Genomic DNA, 19160 nt, shown 5'->3' on the forward strand with positions numbered 1-19160 from the left:
TATAAATCGAAAATTTTTGGGACAAAATTAAAACAAAATAAAACTTAAAGATATTTTTAAAATTTTTGCCAAACTTAAGAGACAAAAAATAATCTTTATCTTTTATTTATTAATAAACATATTAAAATTAAGTTCAAAACGTAACTATTAGTTTTTTTTTATAAAAACATTTTTTGTTAATTAACATTTTAACTAATCAGTAATTTTCGGACATTTGTTAACATGACTCTTATTAATATATTTATTAAGTCTATTTTAGACTTTAACATCTATATGCGTAATTGAAAATTTGAAATCCCTTCCCTCCCCTCCATACACGGTATTGGGGCAATATAAATACACAACAGCTTGGGACATATAGCCATGAAAAAAAGAAAAAAAGAAAAAAAGAAAAAACATATATAACAACATATACACTATAGTATAGTAGTTTCATTATAATCACAGCATGAAGGCCATTTATATTGCATTCTTACTTTTGGCTTCCATGCCCTTCCTACTCTCTTCAACTACTCTAGCAGCTCGAGAAGTTCAACCAATCAAAGGTAAGATAGAGTATTCCTTAAATTAGTATACTAAGTATGACATTATATATGTGGCTATTAATAATTAGTTAGTAAGACATATAATTTACTTGCATAACCCTTACTACTACATACACCTTATTGTAAGACTATAAACTAAACCCATGCATGCAAATAAATTAAAAGGAAAATTGAATTCTAATCTTTAATATTTCCTAATAGTCATAAGATGAAGGCTAATTTTTATATTGAGAAGGGAAGGAAGATTACAGAAGCCAAAAGCAAGGATACAACAACAATGATGATAAACTTGATATATGTTATATTTGCTATTTGAGTGAAATATCAAATGGGTGCTGATCAATTTTTTCTGTGGCTAAATTAATTCTTAAAAAAATATTGATAAAAAATATATTAAATTATTTAAACTTTTAAAAGATAAAAAATAATTATTTTGGCTAATACAATATTGATATAAAATATAGAAGAATATTAGGGACAATAGGTTTTGTAATTTATAGTCATTAATTAGTATTTTTAATGGTACGAGATTATATCTAATGATGTGAAATTACTCACTTTTTTGTTGGTTAAATACTGATCGGCTTTCTCTAAAATATAAATAAGAAAACGATTTGTCAATTTTGTTTCCTTAAAAATAAATTTGTCAAAATAAAGAAATTGTGAATGACAAACTCAATGCAGGTGATCCATATAATCGAGGAGCAAGACCTGGAAAAGAACCTTCACCTCCACCTCCACCTCCTCGTCCCAATACTCCTATTGGATCTAGTCGAGGAGCACCTGCTTTTGGAAATAATCCATATGGAAGAGGAGGAGCATATCATCCACCACCTCCTAATCCTGTTGCCTCTGTTGCTAATCGCAATGTTTACGGAACAACACCTCCTAATCCTACGGCCAATACTCCATATAGAGGATGCATTAATAATCCATACACGCGTCGTTGCTCGCCACCTAATAATTAAGCCTTCATTAATAATTGAGGTCGTCTAAGAACAAACAATAATTCATATTAAATTAACTCTGTTTCCGTTTAATATATATATATATCCAAAGTGAAAATTCAGGTACAGTTATTTTTATATAATATTAAAAGTTGATAATTATTAGATAATAATTTAATCAAATTTTTAAAATTATATATCTCTAAGTTTTTTACTATTAATTTTATATAAAAATAATTGTACGCGAGTTTTGACTATGTCCAAATGCATAATCTGAACTCCTTGTTCTATATTGTATGCACGTATCTACCAGTGTGTATGTTTTTATTTTACTAGCCAGTAGAATAAATAAGCGATCTCAATGTATTGGTTTCAATTTCTATGTACTTTTTTAGTTTGTGTGAAAGAGAGGTGTACGCATGTTAATTAGTTTTGAGCTTGTAATGTGGTGTATGTTTGTGAAATTAAATTATATGGTTTGAGCTTTAATTTTCATCAGGGAAAAAGGAATATTGGCTTTTTTATGTTTAATTAATCTACAATAATATTAGCTCAAGGTTAAGATTTGTTCCAAAATTTTATTTTTAAATTGGTAAATCAGGTAGAGCACTACTTCATGTTGATTATGCACCAATAATTTAATTTGGCGGTGATGAAGGATATCATTATGAATCTTAATTTCTAGAAATTTAATTACTTTTCAATGAACGTAAAAAATAAAAAGATAAGTAAAAAAACATATTTTTAAAACGAAGATAATAGATATAAGTGGTTTAGAGAATGAAAGTTGAATTTAGAATTTTTTTAATTTTATTTGTTTTTTTTTCAAACTGAATGTATCATTTTAGATTCTGTTGAGTCACTTCTTATAGAAAAGTAGGAGATACTTTTATTATATCTCTTATTAAAGAAGGAGTCAAAATAGAACTACGTAAAAAGAGTATTACTGTGAAGTATAGTTGGATAGAATAATTAGGATACAATTTTGTTTTGGAGAAAATTATTTTAAAGGACCGTTAAGAAGATTTAATTATTAAAAAAATGTTTAATATTAAAATTATTAAGAAGGACCAAATTTTTTTATAATATTTAAGAAGAAGAACCAAATCTTTTTATAAGGAGATAAATATATCTTTAATTATTTTTTTATTTATTTTTTATAATATTTATATTGATAAATTTTATTTCTCTTAAAATTTTAGTAATTTTTATTTATTTATTTATTTATTTTTGTGATCTTTACCTAACAAAAAAAGGACAAAAGATTATAAAAGAAATAAATAAATAAATAATAAAAATCACTAAAATTTTAGAAAAAAAATTGTTAATATAAAAATTATAAAAAAAATAAATAAATAGTTAAGAATCGATATTTTAATAATTAAATCTCCCTAACGATCTTTTAAAGTAATTTTTTTAAAATTAATTAACTAATTAATCCCAAGTGAATATTCATACATATCTATATAGCGTTGAGAATCAAACAGCATATATTAAAGATTATAAAAAATAAATAAAAAAATAGTTATCGATATATTTATCTCCTTATAAAAAAGATTTGGTTCTTCTTCTTAAATATTATAAAAAGATTTGGTCCTTCTTAATAATTTTGGTATTAAAGGTCTTTTTTAATAATTAAATATTCCTAATAGTCTTTTAGAATAATTTTTTCTTTATTTTGTCTCCTAAAGTGCAAAACCAGAATCAGAGAAGACAAAGAGAAGTTATACAGTCATATATTCTGATTCAGCTACTCAGTATAATGTAGCCTACATTCGGTCTCCATCACAACAATGACAAAATTTTACTATCTTTGAACAAAATTACAAATACCAATTTTCCTAAGATTCTACGCAATCCTATTTGGGACAAATTCAGTTTCTAACCCAAACCAGATTTGACTAGGAAGTCACCTTAGCTTTCATCAGCAAAATGCTCACCCAACTTGCAATGAAATCTCCTCAGGATCATGACAACAAAACAGGAAAATGTACAAAAAATTTATGGAATAAACATTGGCTTTTTTCCAAGTCTAACTGTTTCTGCATTTTTTCACTCAATGACTTTTTCTTACAATCTTCACTGTGTTGCCTTTTTTCCATTGAAACAAAGAAAGACTAAACTGAAAAAATAAAATATTCAATGAGAACCATAAAAGAGAAGAAGGCAATAGCTCTGTAAACTATGCGAACCCAAACTTTGTGCTTTCATTCCTTACTTCAATCCTTAGCTGTTCACCTTTTAGTAGAGGAGTGAAGCTTCCAAAACTTAAACTTTGGCTTACACATGTTTGAATTTTTCTTCTCCAAAATCAATAGAAACAACAGTGTCACAGAGAAGAGAGATAGAGTAGAAGTAGTGATTTAATCTTATATGTCTTTATATCTTCTATCTTCTCTTTCAACCTTTTTCATCTTACTTCTAGAATCTGAGCCCTTTATTCTTGCTTTAACTCCAAGTCTGATTCTTGAACTTTTTACTTCAGTGCATTCAAGGAGAAGATTTTTTCATCGAATTTCAATGAAACATAAATGTAGAAATATTTTTTGCGATTTACCCTTCAAATATGACTTCTTGCCTTTAGCCTTAACTTCTTTAACTTTTTTTTTCTTTGATTGAATTGGTAACCTACTTTTTATACTTTGTTTTTGCCCTAATTAGAACTTCTCTTTTTTCTTGTTTTACTTCTGAGTTTTCATGTGGGTGATGAAAAAGAGTCAAGAGAAAGTTTGGTTCGATGCTATGATTTGGTTTTGATGGAAATGAATTACTTTTCTTCAATTTGGTTAGTGATAACTAGCAACCATATAAGTGAATGGGCTTGGATCTCTTAAGATGGGCTTAGGCTTATTCTTGGTCCAGATGCTTTCTCTTTTTTCTTTTGGCTAAATGCTTGCTTTTGTTTTTATGGAAATGATTTGTGACGGTAACAAATATTTCATGGTCCATGATTGTGTGTGTATAGGCCTGTTTTCATGCTTCTTAGGCCAGTGTTGATTAGTTTAATTTTTTACATACTAAACAAAGGGGTGTAAATAGTTCGGGTGAAGTCGGGTTTGATGTGACTCAGACTCGACCCGAACTATACACCAGGTCTATTTATTAGACCCGAATCCGATCCTAGACCCGATGAAATCAATACACTTTCGGGCCACAATTATACCGGGTGAAAATCAGGTCATTAACATTACATTACGTTGATACCTTCTTGTAAGCTAGCATATAAAAATATCCAAATTTCCAAGACTCCAACCATTATTTAACATGGTAAAATTCACTTAGAAAAATATAACAAGAACCAACCATTCTTTAAAATTAAAGCATAACCACAATCAATACTAAAGCAAAACCACAATCAATACTAATATTGTCTAATAATACCAAATATTTAAATCAATACAAATAACACAATATTATGCATTAGTCTAAAGTCTTATGTATTCTAAACATAAAACATTAATTTATAGTCTTATAATGACTAATAACACAAAATATTAAGGTTTACAATGCTTAAATTCCACATAAGAATAGTCATGATCCATCACTAATAACACAAAATATTAATTGTGTATGATGACCGGGCCGACTTCGGGTGACCCAAGCTATGGTTCGGACCTGACCCGAAATAATAACCGGGTCTATTTTTGAGACTCTTATCCGGCCCTAAACCCGATGAAATCACACCAAATTAGCTCCTAAAGTGTTCGGGATCGGGCCAGACCTTCGAACTGGACCGGATCTATGCACCCCTACTAAACAAACTAATCACACTTATAATTGACTTTTAATTCAATAATAATATTTAGCATCATCTATAATATGTTGTTAGTTCTTTAAATTCAACAATTTTTTTCTTGACGACAAATATTATAAAATGAATTGAAAAAAGATGGAAAGAGTTTTAGGAACTTTTCTTTGATGTTTACTTTGATGTGAAACTCCCTATTTCTTTTAATCACTAGACTTGCCTAAATATTTATATTTTTCAACTTGATAATAACAAATTCACATAGAAGCAATGCCAAACATCCTAACTTTTCAAAAAAATTTATATATGAGCCAACCAGATTGATCATTAGCAATTATTTATAAGAATGTTAATCTGATCAAAAAGCATTATCAAACAACCTTAAAACCAACATTAATCAGAGTTACTTAATAAAAAAATCAGATACTAATAAGAGTTATGATAAAAAAAAACAAGTGTAATTAATATTCACAATCAAAGCTGAAAATAATAATTTCAAAATAGAAACTGCAGCCTACCTCAAGCATCATAAATATTTCAATTCATTTTCACTCTTACTCCCCTTTTTTGTTATCAAGAAAGGTAAGTGAGTAAACCTGCACAAAAATGATGATAATAGCAATAAAAGTTCAATAATCAACCTATCAGAGCAAAACAGGCATCAGAATTAGTGTTAAAGCATTATCAAGGAGTCAATATTACAGTTATCCAAAGAAAATAAATAATTTCAAAAGTATCCAAAGACTTAGAAATAACAAAAACAGTATTTTAGAAACAAGTTTTTCAGCCACAGCAGCAAAAATAGAAACTAGACATCAGATCTCTTATCCTTGATTTTTTAAAAGATCTTCTCCTTGTTCAGACATCGCTTGATTGTCTTCTAAAAAATCTATGTATTTTAATAGCACTTCAACTCGACTTTGAGACTTTTTTAAGAAATTCTCATTTTGGATAGCTAGTTTCCTAACTTGATTACTCGAGTTGATCATTTGTTTTGTGAGATTCACAAATTCTTGTAAGACGTCTTTAACAATGTCATTCATCATTAAGTACTTGTGAGAGGATAATGTCGCCGTAGTTGATGGTGGAAGAATGCTTTCATCATCGTCTTCTTCCATAACCGTGTTATTTGCTGTGCATTTTTCTTTTGATTGCTTTATTGCACCATCATTTTTGAGATATGAAATTTTGTTCTTTTGTGTCTTGTTTAGATCAAATATCAAGATATTTAAAGATATAAGTAAAAAATATGTCATATGAAAGAGAAATATTTTTGTTACTTTTATGCAATCATATATATATCCTATCATTAAATAGGCAAAAAAAAATTTAGTTTTGTTAAGTATAACATAAAGAACCAGAGTGTCACACAAAATTACTAGTTGATAAAAATCACTTTGAGGCATGAATATGTAAATGATGATGCAGTGGAATTGGGTTTTAGGAAGACCTAGGGCTCAACTCTAAAACTTTATAGTTTGATTCTTGGTGACTCAACTCTAAAGGAAAGAATTTCTTCATAAGATAAATAAAAAGTTAGAATATAGTAATTGATTCATGATACCTGATTCATGATTTATTCACGGCCTCCATATGTGTAAACTAGCTTTTTAAAAGCGGGGCCGTAGTAATGATTTTCACTCTTTCACTAGAAATTAGAAAAGACATTTAAAAAATTATGATTTATTTTAAAAATAATTTATAAATAAGTTATTTTATATTTAATTTTTTTATAAAAATACTTATTTTAAAAGAAAAATAATAAAAGAAACTTTTTATTATAAATCTTTTTTAATTTTTTATAAATACTTTAAATAATTTTTTAAAAAGTTGTAAATTAATTTTAAAAATTATACTAAATATTAATATTATAATTTTTGATGAGTTAAAAAGTTAAAAAAAAAAAATCACTTGTGGACAATTCAAACACTAATGCTATAACTTCTCCATGCATGTGTGTTGTAATTTACTAATTTCAAATTCAAATATACCTATGCGTAGGTATGTATGTGTGTATACTATCTAAGACTTTAATTTGAATCTTTTTTTTTTTTAATGAATTTGGAGTTTTAATTAGTGTTTGTCAAATTAAAGGCCTTTGTCAATGAGTCTTGGCTCTAATGGTATTTTTTTCTCTTTTCTACCTCAAAGTCTAGGGTTCAAACCTTAGAGAATGCAATTGAGGAAAAATATGATAAAAATAAAATATATGAAGAGTGTGTGGGTGTGTTGTGGCGTACTTAGGATTAGGGTTGTCCAATTCATTGGGGTACTTAGGATTAGAGGTTGTCCAATTCACCGACCCAAAAAAAAAATTAAAGGCCTTTTATTTGTTTTAATATGAGCCGAAAAGAAATTATAATCTTGGCCCAAACTAATATATATCGGTAAATCCAACCCGTCACTAATGATTTTATTTATTTATTTGGAGGGGGTGGTGTTGAGGGAAATGATAATTGTCTAATAATTTTGCATGTGCTTTCTAGTTATTTGGTGTTTGAGCTTTGTGAGTGGTTTGTAATTTGTATGATGTTTCGTTGAGTTATATGGATGATTCTAATGAAATATTATCGATATAACTTATTTTTCTTAATTATGCCGTTATGGGAAGTTAGTTAGTTAGTTAGTGATTACAACGAGTCGTTGGAGCAGGTTTTCAAGGAGCATTCGAAGATCGAGCGCGCAGATTCCACCAGTAGGCCCCACGGCGAGAATCAGGGGCAGAATGGGAAAGAGGATGAGAAGGCAGCTGCGTCGCCGTTTGCAGCGCAGGTGATGAGGATGATGGACTTGCTGGACTCCTACCTCGACTCCAAGGCCAAGTTTTACAAGGATACTTCTCTAACTTTTTCATGATGAACAATGGAAGGTATCTTCTCTCTCTCCATTCCTTTCTTTTCTTGCAGGAAACATCAAATAAATCTCAATTTTTATTTTAGTTACATAAGGCACATGATTCAATCAATAAATCTAAATTTTTATTTTTGCCTCATGAATTTTGTAACAAGGGATGTTAGAGAACCAGCAAATTTTGTGATTTATAATCATTAATTAACTATTATTAGTATTTTTAATGGTGTGAAATTACATAGTGTAAAATTATTTATTTTTTTTTTATGGTTAAGTCTGCCAAATTTTAATAAAACTGTTGTCCACTGCTGTCCTAGACTTCCTCTTTTTTTTTTTTTTAATGTGTAGTTTCAGGAAATGATTCTTTTTCATGATTGTTTATATTGCAATATGGTAATGTTTTTAATTTATGAAACCCAAAAGAATGGTTAATTGATTAGACAGATGTAATTTTTGCAAGCTAGTAATATACTTCTCCAACTTTTGCTAGCAAGTATTCCGTAGAACCCAGCCTGCAACACAATCAAATGAAAAAAAAGTAATGGCTTTTATTTTGCTGTCTTGCTTCCTGTAGCTTTTGAAGCTCATGTGTCAAGCTCCTGTTACCTCTGCTTATCATCGGAATGTATGGGCTACAATTGGGAGGACGTTTATCCCGTTTATCCACCGCTATGCACCATTCCTGGATGGTCCAATCTCTGCAGTCCAAAGATGGTGGTTCAGGTAGATCCTCGGGAAACTGGAAGATTCAAAGACAATAATATTATTTGGAAATTTCGTAGAAACACCTTATACAAGTGACTTCATATGAAGGCCCAAGTAGCCATTTTGACATCTATAAATCTTGAAAGAGAAAGTGATTTCATATGAACGCTCAAAGTAGCCATTTTATGTGAGATATAATCACCTCATCAGCTTAGTTTTTGTATCGTGAAAACTTTTCCCTCCAACAGAAAGACTTATGGCCTACTAGAAAATGAGTATAGATCAACACTTGTATATTATTTGGACTTTAGAGAATAGAGATCAATATCTTAAAATAGGATTATTCATCGCCCTTCCTACCTATGTCTATTAATTGATAAGTTGTAATCTTTATCAATTAAATCCCCAAAATATTTTCTGAAGCCAAATTAATCACAAGAAGGGTGAAACAATTATTATTGTTTATTTCACAATAGTTACCAATCCTCCTCCATACTTTATTTTTTCAATCCATTTTATCACTCTTGAAATTTGAATGATTCAAATCCTTAGTTCTTACGTTCCTTTGTTTTATTTTATTTTTCGGCAAGAGATTTGCCTGCTTCTACTGACATCTGGATAGTGTAGACAATTTCAACCATTAACAAAAAATAAAATAAGATAAGATGTTATTATTATATCCAAATTTCTAGTATGACAAAATTAACAATTAATTGTGTTTTTAGTCCAACGTCAAGAAGCCAAATTGTCTACCAATGAGTTATACTTCAAATGGCATAGTCTCTCCATACTCAATTAAGAAGTTGCGGGTTTGACTCTTTTATCTTTGGTAAAAAAAAAAAAAAAAAGCCAAATTGTCTGTTAGTATATAAGGTCATCATTATTCTTTTCCCATTCAACATCATAGTTACGAATTGACCTGTTTTATAGTAAGATGCTCCCATACATTTCAAATGAAATTGCACAATTGAATACAACACGAGAAAAATTGAAATAATTTGTACATGGGTTGACTAAGGATGGTGTAACAGTGATTAAGATTTCGTTTTGGAGTACTGCTTGGTTTAATCTGCATTTTCTTTATTCATGGTAGTGAACTGATCACGCGCATAAATATGTATATAGTCAAATATCCTCCTGACCAAGTCCTTTTGTAAATTACTTAGCATGTGTTTATTTAAAAGATAAGACTTTGACAATACATATTTGGCAGTAAGATATTATAAATTTTGTTATAATGTTAATTAAAAAAGCTGTTGTTTGTGTCTATAAATACAGAGATCGGAAGGCATAGATGTATGCAGTAATAATTTAATTTGGCGATGACCATGAAGAAGGGTACTATTGTTGTTATTACATTCTTTCTTTTGGTTTGTGTTATGTTTCTTCCCACCTCAACTTTTGGTCGATCTGGACCACCCAGTGGTAAGTAAGCACACTACTGCTACCGAGTTCGAATATCAAATTACTTATTTCAAAAGTTTAAATTTTAGAAGATCGATAAGAACAAATTATAGACTGATAAGAGAAACTATACCAACTCTAAGAATAGAAGATTATTATTATGTTGTGCAGGAGGAAGCACACCACCTCCGATTGCTAGATGCGGCCCTTATACAGGTATGTGTGTTCGTCCTGGTCACACACCACTGAAACCCGGTGGTCCCGGAGGTCCCGGTGTGTCCAAAACAAAAACATAATTTGCCAATGACCACAAAATTCCATGAATAAATATATTCTCTTATTGGTGTGGATTACTGTTTACGGTTTACGGTTTATTGTTATCATTTTCCAGAATGTATTTCTTTAAAATCCTAAAGTGTACTTTCGCTGAGATCCTATACATATTTTCTAGCTAGTTTAGGAGGTGAAAAATAGTTAAACGTGTGCCTTTGTAAACTCATCCTAATAAATAAAAACATACAGCTTCATTATTATTATTATTATTATCGTCGTCGTCCATTATTAATTTGATTTTCGGTTTTTTTACCAACAACATATCTGCCAACTTCTGCCAACTTTTATTTATAATTGTGTTTCATGGAAGTGTGTTCGTGGATGTGTCTAATAAAAATATCTTTTTTATAGTTGTGTTTAATAGAAGTGTCTTTATAGATATATTTTCTGGATGTGTTTCTTTATATATGTATTTAAAATATATTAATTATTAGACACATCCACGAACACATTTCCATGAAACACAATTATAAATAAAAGTTGACAGAAGTTGACTAATAATATGTTGGTACCCTATACTTTTCCTTTGATTTTATCATGAGATAATATCAGAACTTCAATGATAACCTAAAAATTTATAGTTTGATTCTTGGTGACTCAACTCTAGAAGAAAGAATTTCATAAGACAAATAAAAAGCTAAGACATAGCAATTGATTTATGATTTATTCACGGCCTCTATCTTAAAAGTCAGTGTAAACCAGCCTTTTACAAGTGGGGTCATAGTAATGATTTTCACTCCTTCACTAAAAATTAGAAAAGGAATTTAAAAAAAAATTGGGACTTATTTTAAAAATAATTTATAAATTATTTTGTATTTAATTTTTTATTCACAAAAATACTTATTTTAAAAGAAAAATAATAAAAGAAACTTTTTATTATAACTTTTTTTAAATGCTTTAAATAATTTTTTGAAAAGTTGTAAATTAATTTTAAAAATTATATTACATATTAATATTATAACTTTTAATGAAGTAAAAGTTAAAAAAAATCACTTATGGAGGATTCAAACACTAATGCTATCACTTTTCCATGCATATGTGTTGTAATTTACTAATTTCAAATTCAAATATACCTATGCGTAGGTATATACAAAACTAAGACTGTAAGCTTTAATTTGAATTTTTTTTGTTGTCATGAATTTGGAGTTTTAATTAGTGTTTGTCAAATTAAAGGCCTTTTATTGGTTTTAATCTTGGCCCAAACTAATCACGGTAAATCCAACCCGTCACTAATGATTTTATTTATTTATTTATTATTTGGAGGGGATGGTGTTGAGGGAATGATAATTGTCTAATAATTTTGCATGTGCTTTCTAGCTATTTGGTGTTTGAGCTTTGTGAGGGGTTTGTAATTTGTATGATGTTTCGTTGAGTTATTTACTTATATGGATGATTCTAATGAAATATTACCGATATAACTTATTTTTTTTAATTATGCCATTATGGGAAGTTAGTTAGTTATTGATCCGTTTACATAAGAGTTTGGAGGAAAGCCATGCAGTTCTTTTATCATATATGGTTATCACATTATTTTAATTCTATTTCTGATCATGATAGGAAGGATAACTAGTTCAACTTAGGTTTGGTTTCGTAAAATTTTATTTTTTAAAAGTAATTTATCAAAATTAATTCTTAAAAGATAATTTTTTTTAAATTATAGTATTTATATTTAATAAATTAATTTAAAAATAACTTTTAATAAGTATAAGTAATAACAATTATTTTTTATAAAATAATTTTAAAAATTTTAAAAATTATAATAGACAAAAATATAAAAAAATTAAATATTTATTAATATATAAATTTATATTAAATTTTTTAATTTTAATAAACACAAACCAATTTTAAAAACTTCAAATACAAGCTTAAGCACAAGTCTTAATTACAATAGTTGCTAAACTAAAAATATTTATCAAACCAAGCTCTAGTTCAATAGTTACCAATCTACGTCCATCCATTTTTTCACTAAGCAATTTGAGTAGTTCATATCTATTTTTACGTTTTTTCTTTTTCCTTGTGGTAATTACATGATTTGCTTACGTTCGATCGATCGATATCTTGTTTTATTAAGCTTGACGCGGAAAAGTGATGCGTATAATATAATCTTAGGGAGAAAATAAACCTTTGAATTCGTCTATGAAATAATTATAAATGTTGATCAAAGCAATCACTAGATTTTAAAAGGGGGAAATTTTGACTACATGTAGTCCCTCTAAATTTTGAGTGCTAGGAATCAATAGATTTTGTGATTTATATTCATCAATTAGTTATTATTAGTGTTTTAATTTTAATAGTGTGAAATTATATCTAATGATATGAGATTATTCACTTTTTTTTTTGTTAAATGTTGGCCAAATTTTAATAAAAGTGATAGCCCTCAAAATTTTTTTCATTACCTGAATAATAATAATAATAATAATAATAATAATAATAATAATAATAATAATAATAATAATAATAATAATAATAATAATAACTAATTTAGTTAATTGATGTGTACGTATATGTTGATTGGGCAAGACATGTTTATATATAGAGAGTTGATAGATGTTGAGTTAAAGTATAGTCTTTGACTTTGTCATTTTTGTCGGTGACAGTACACTAAAGTATCATAATTGCTTAACAGACAAACAAAAAAATAAAGATTGATTAATAATTAAATCAAGATTGATTGGTAATTAGTTGTGGTTAGTTTCAGCTAGTGTGCCTTTGGTATTAATAATATATACTTATGTGAGTGAGCTATGTATATTTATAATAATAGGTAGAACACTTTATTTTTGTACTGTATACTTTATTCTTTCGAAAATTTATTGTTCACTTCAATACTAGTTTTCTGTATTTTCAATTATTCTTATTTTCTTTTCTTGCCATTAGTTCTTTTTTGTTCTGTATATTTTTAGTGTTTATATCAGAATCTTCATAATTTTTTCAGTCAATGGCAGAATAACGAATAGATAATAATATGTTGTCATATTCATAAAGACGAGATAGCGTGGCGCTATCAATTAATATTAATTTTATTGTCTACTAAATTTCTAATAACATTATATTATTATAAATCCAATTTAATTTGTATTTGAATCAAATAAAATTTTAGGTCTTTTTATGTGATGAACCTACTTCTATAAAAAATTTATTAAATTGATAAAAAAAATATATTAATAATGATATTTTTAACACGTCAGACCTCTTTTGAGTTTTGCTTGAACTTTTTGCAAAATCTTTCTCTCTATTTTTATCGGCATTGCACTATTTTTTTTGTGGTCAATAAAAAACAAATTCTAAAACTTAAATAATAAAAATTTTAATATATTGTTATAAAATTATTTTATCATAAATTCAAATTAATAAAAAAATAAATACATATAAAAAATTATATCTTTAATATTTTATCAGCAAATATTATATTCCCATGTCTTAGGATAAGATGGTAGCTTTTGACCATCTACTTAAATCCACATGAATAAATATCTAAAGTATCATATTAATTAATTAATCTGTCATATTACGTTGACCAAGTCTTTCCATTAGTTTATGTGTTTTTGCTAACAAGTACTCTTATTAGAATATTAATTAAAATTACTATTAGTAAATTTAAAAAAAAAACATTTTTATTAAACACTTTAATTAATTAGTAATTTTAGGACATTTGTTAACATGACTCTTGTTAATTTATTAAGTCTATTATTTAGACTTTAACATCTATATGCATAATTGAATCCCTTCCTTCCACTTCATACGCGGTTTACGGGCAATATAAATACCCAACAGCTTGGAATATATAGTCATGCAAAAAGAAAGAAAATATAAGTGACAACATATACACAATAAATCACAGCATGAAGGCTATTTTTATTGCATTCTTACTTTTGCCATTCATGGCCTTCCTACTCTCTTCAACTACTCTAGCAGCTAGAGAAGTTCAACCAATCAAAGGTAAGATAGAGTACTCCTTAAATTAGTTATACTAATAGGTGAAAACTCAGGTGCAGTCGACTTCACGTGAAGTTGATAGTTAAAAACGATTAAATGATTTGACTGATTTGGCTAAATTTTTATCTAACGACTCTCAACTATCAACTTCATGTATGTGAAGTTGACTGCACCTGACTTTTCACCATACTAAGTATAGCATTATGTGGCTACTAATTAGCTAGTAAGACATAATTTACTTGCAGGTGATGAGGGAGGGTATAGAAGAGGAGTAAGACCTGGAGAAGCACCTCCACCTCCTCGTTCCAATCATCTTATTGGTGTTCGTCCTAATCCATATTACCGAGCACCTGCTTTTGGAAATAATCCATATGGAAGAGGAGGAGCACACCATCCACCACCTCCTAATCATGCTGCCTCTATTGCTAATCGCTATGTTTATGGAACAACACCTCCTAATCCTATGGCCAATACTCCATATAGAGGATGCATTAATAATCCATACACGCGTCGTTGTTCGCCACCTAATAATTAAACCTTAATTAATTATTGAGGTCGTCTAAGAACAAACAATAATTCATATTAACTACTGTTTTCTTTTAATTTGTGTGCCTTATATGTATATCAAAGGCAAAAACTCATTTGCAGTTATATTTATGTAAAATTAAAAGTTGATAATTATTAGATAATAATTTAGTTAAATTTTTTAAATTATTTAAAAAAAAATTATTATTAATTTCATATAAAAATAATTGTATAGTCAATTTTAATAATGTCTGAATGCATAGTATCAGGGACGGATCCAGAAATGATATTATGGGAGACCAATAACACATATAATATTAAAAATTATGTAAAAAAATTATATAATATAAGATGTATTATAAAAATATACGGATAGAGAATATATTTTAAAGTAAAAAAATATGTGTATACTTTTTACTAACGAAGTGGTCGATTCTTCGTATCATAAAATTCACCGATAATAGAATTTATGTCAAAATTTTCAACAATTTTTTTTAATATAATTAAAAGACAATTAGCAAGAAATTCATCTTTTATTTTGTTTCTAAGTTATTTTTCACAATATTCATAGTTGAAAAAGATCTCTTAATTGTAGCAGTTGAAACAGAGAGAATTAATACCAAACGAATAAAAAAAAACGGCCACAAGAAGAAAAAGAATTCACTTTATGAGATTTAAAAATTTTTATTTAATTAAAAATATTAATAATAATATATTTTTCAGATTTTTTTTAATATTGTTACTTATTTTTTAGATATTAAAAATTATTAATATTTAAATTAGACTGAACTTTTATTTATATTAGATTAAATATTAAATAACTTTTTAAAAAAATTAAATTATACATAATAACTTATTAATATTAAAAAAAGTTGGGGCCGAGGCCGCCACTCGCCCCTTATGTCCGTCCTGCATAGTATGAACTCCTTGTTTTATATTGTATGCAGGTACCTACGAGTGTGTATATTTTTATTTTACTAGCCAATAGAATAAGCGATCTCAATGTATTCGTTTCAATTTCTATGTACGTTTTTAGTTTGTAGGTGTGTGCGTGTTAGTTTTGAGTTTGTAATGGTGCTTATTGTGAAATTAAATTATATGGTTTGAGCTTTATTTTCATCGGCAGGGAAAGGAGTATTGGCTTTTTATGTTTAATTAATCTACAATAATATTAGCTCAAGATTAAGATTTGTTCGAAAATTTTATTTTTAAATTGGTAAATCAGGTAGAGCACTACTTTATGTAGATTATGCACCAATAATTTAATTTGGCGGTGATGAAGGGTATTATTATGAATCTTAATTAGTACTAGAAATTTAACTACTTTTCAATGAACGTAAAAAATAAAAAGATAAATAAAAAAGCATATTTTTGAAATGGAGGAATTATCAATTTAAAAATCTAGTTAACCTTAACCAACGTGCTTACGGCTGTATTTGGTTATAAGAACAAAATAAAATAAAATATTAATAATAAGACACAAATGATAGAGATATAAAAATTAGTATTTTTATTTTTTTAAAAAATTTAAAAAATATATAATTATAAAAAATTAATAAAAATAATAAAAAATAAAAAATAAATTATATCTTTTATTAATATTTTTTTATTTTTTCTGTTAAACATAAAATACATTAATTTAATATATTTGAACATAATATTTTTAAGAAGAGTGCTAGGGGGCAGCATTTTTGTTAAATTCTGGCCAACACTTAATCATCAAAAGGAAATTGAATGATTCTACACCATTAGATGCAATCTCACACCATTAAAAAAATTATTGATGGCTAATTGATGGCTAAAAACCACAAAATCTGCTGGCCCCTAAATTTTTTCTATTTTTAATTATATTTTATCTGTTAAACACGATTTTATATCTTTATGTCCAGTGTTAATAAATAAATGCAACTAACCTAAAGGTATAAGCTATAAGGGAAATGCTAGTTGTACAATATTAATCAGCATTTAATCAGCCTTTAATTAGATTTAAATAATATTTAATTATTTTTTTAGTGTAACATGTTCCTATTTTGTAGATACATATCTATAATTAGATTTTAATTTTAATTTAAATTTTAAAACCCACCCACTTCATTGGTGGTTACGGTGACTTTGCTTTACTTTCGTAACTTCACGTAACAGATACAGTTTTTTAAATTCCTTATTCTACGGGACACGCATTAGTGAATCGGGATATTCACGCGCATTAGTGAATCCCAAACCAAAAAGGACGCTGCCAGGTGAATTCTCCATCTCGTCTTCATTGGTGAAGACCATCACCACCTTCCAGCTGAAGCACTCTCTCATTTTACATTGGTGAAAGGTATCATTATTTTTCACACATGTGTTTATGTAATTTGTTAAGAAATATCATGTTCAACATTTTTAATTATATTTTAATTTAAACAAAAAAATACTCTGCTGATTTAATTGGAACAAGGTTGATCTTATTTAATTTTATTAATAAAGTTGTTGCAAATAAAGTATATAATCAACAATTAATTTAAAATTGTGTTGTTATTTTTCGATTATAATACATCTGATAGTATGATATTTTATACAAAATATTTTTAAAACACATCTAAAATCAGTCAACTTTAATAATACAATATAAATGTTAATAATACAATTATGAATGGTCGAATATAATTATATACATAAACTAAAATATTTTCAATTGTAGTTTCTTTTTCAATTGTAACACATCTAAAATATTAAGTTATACAAAAAATATTTTTAAAACACATCCAAAATCATAAATCTAAAATTTAAATTTAAACATTAAAAAATAATTGTAACACATCTAAAATTATAAAGTTATACAAAAAATATTTTTGAAACACATCCAAAATCATAAATCTAAAATCTAAATTTAAACATTAAAAAATAATTGTAGCACATCTAAAATTATGATGTTATACAGAAAATATTTTTAAAACACATCCAAAATCATAAATTTAAAATTTAAACTTAAACATTAAAAAGACAGCTTTGTAAATGAGCGCCGAAAAGGAGGAAGGCAGCGTTGAAGATGAGCGCGGAAGAGGATGAACGACAGCGGAGGATGACTTTTCGATGTGCACCTCTGAGCGCGGAAGAGGATGAACGACAGCGGAGGATGACTTTTCGATGTGCACCTCTGAGTTTTCCATGTGCGCCTCTGAATTTTCGACATGGCGCAAACGTGACTTTTCTGCTTCTTTGAGTGTTTTGTACGAGTTTAATTAATAATCTGATAGTTTAAGGTTTATTTTATATTTTTAAAATCAAAATTTTGAATTTTGAATAATTTGATTTTTAGATATGTATTTAAATTATAATATATTAATAATTAAATATATTAAATCTGAAACAAAAATTTAAAATTTAAATTTTAAATTTCAGTTTTTTTAGATTGTATTTTGAATGTGTATTTAATTTTAAAAAGATAATAAATCTATTCATAATTTTTAGTTGTGTTTGTTTTAATTTTTTTTAATTATTGTAATAAAAGGCTGAATGTTGTACGATTTTTAAAGGATACCTAGTTGAACCGAAGCTATAAACCCGCAACAAAATGAAAGATCGCGGTAGAAGTTATCAAAATTTTTACGTTGAATATAATGCTTGTTAAAATCATATAATAAATTAATTCAATTGATTGAGTATGACATGTTGATTTGTCTATTTAAAGATTTTTCTTTTCGTATTGAAGAGGAAATTGATTAATCAATGTCGATGTTAAACTTCATCCGTTTATGAGTCTTCTTTGCAAGTCTTGCTTTGCATTTTATTAGTCAATGGAAAAATATTGACTACATACACAATATATATATGAGTTATATCATACCCAAACAATATGACTAACAAGTGATTAAATTGAACTTGAAATTTAATTTTACATAATACATATTTAAAATTTCTTTATTATAAATTTAAATTGAATTTTAAAATCAAAATTTTATCTTGTAAATACTTTAAATACATGTATTTGATAATTAAATTTATCAAGTATAGTTAATAATACACATTATTCTTGTCATCTCCTCCCTCTTTCTCTCTGTATATATGTATAGTGATGGATCTAAAAAAATTTATTAATAAGGACAAATCATATATAATAAGATAATTTTTAGGATAAAGTGTACTTTTTGTTCTTAATATTTGTATTTTTTAAAAAATATACCT

The 19160-nt window shown here is 27.3% G+C and overlaps 1 protein-coding gene and 2 long non-coding RNA genes across 3 annotated transcripts; all 3 read left to right on the forward strand.

Annotated features, from left to right (window-relative positions):
* Window positions 1–359: 359 nt before the first annotated feature.
* Window positions 360–2054, forward strand: LOC112740713 (uncharacterized). The gene is made up of 2 exons (XM_025789307.3): window positions 360–545; window positions 1230–2054. Exons 1-2 carry the CDS (start codon window positions 449–451, stop codon window positions 1511–1513), a joined length of 381 nt encoding a protein of 126 aa, XP_025645092.1. The 5' UTR covers window positions 360–448; the 3' UTR covers window positions 1514–2054.
* A 7998-nt stretch (window positions 2055–10052) lies between these two features.
* LOC112740714 (uncharacterized) lies at window positions 10053–10738 on the forward strand. The gene is made up of 2 exons (XR_003171285.2): window positions 10053–10220; window positions 10371–10738. It is a non-coding gene; the product is annotated as an uncharacterized lncRNA (long non-coding RNA).
* Window positions 10739–14240: 3502 nt separating this feature from the next.
* LOC112740715 (uncharacterized) lies at window positions 14241–15170 on the forward strand. The gene is made up of 2 exons (XR_011871530.1): window positions 14241–14471; window positions 14714–15170. It is a non-coding gene; the product is annotated as an uncharacterized lncRNA (long non-coding RNA).
* The last annotated feature ends 3990 nt before the right edge of the window (window positions 15171–19160 follow it).

The sequence above is a fragment of the Arachis hypogaea genome, chromosome 14, assembly GCF_003086295.3.
Source record: "Arachis hypogaea cultivar Tifrunner chromosome 14, arahy.Tifrunner.gnm2.J5K5, whole genome shotgun sequence".
Lineage (NCBI taxonomy): Eukaryota > Viridiplantae > Streptophyta > Magnoliopsida > Fabales > Fabaceae > Arachis > Arachis hypogaea.

Coding starts and splice junctions, on each gene's coding strand:
- LOC112740713 (XM_025789307.3), top strand. CDS start 449: ATGAAGGCCATTTATATTGCATTCTTACTTTTGGCTTCCATGCCCTTC. Junction 546..1,229: donor AGAAGTTCAACCAATCAAAG/GTAAGATAGAGT, acceptor AACTCAATGCAG/GTGATCCATATAATCGAGGA.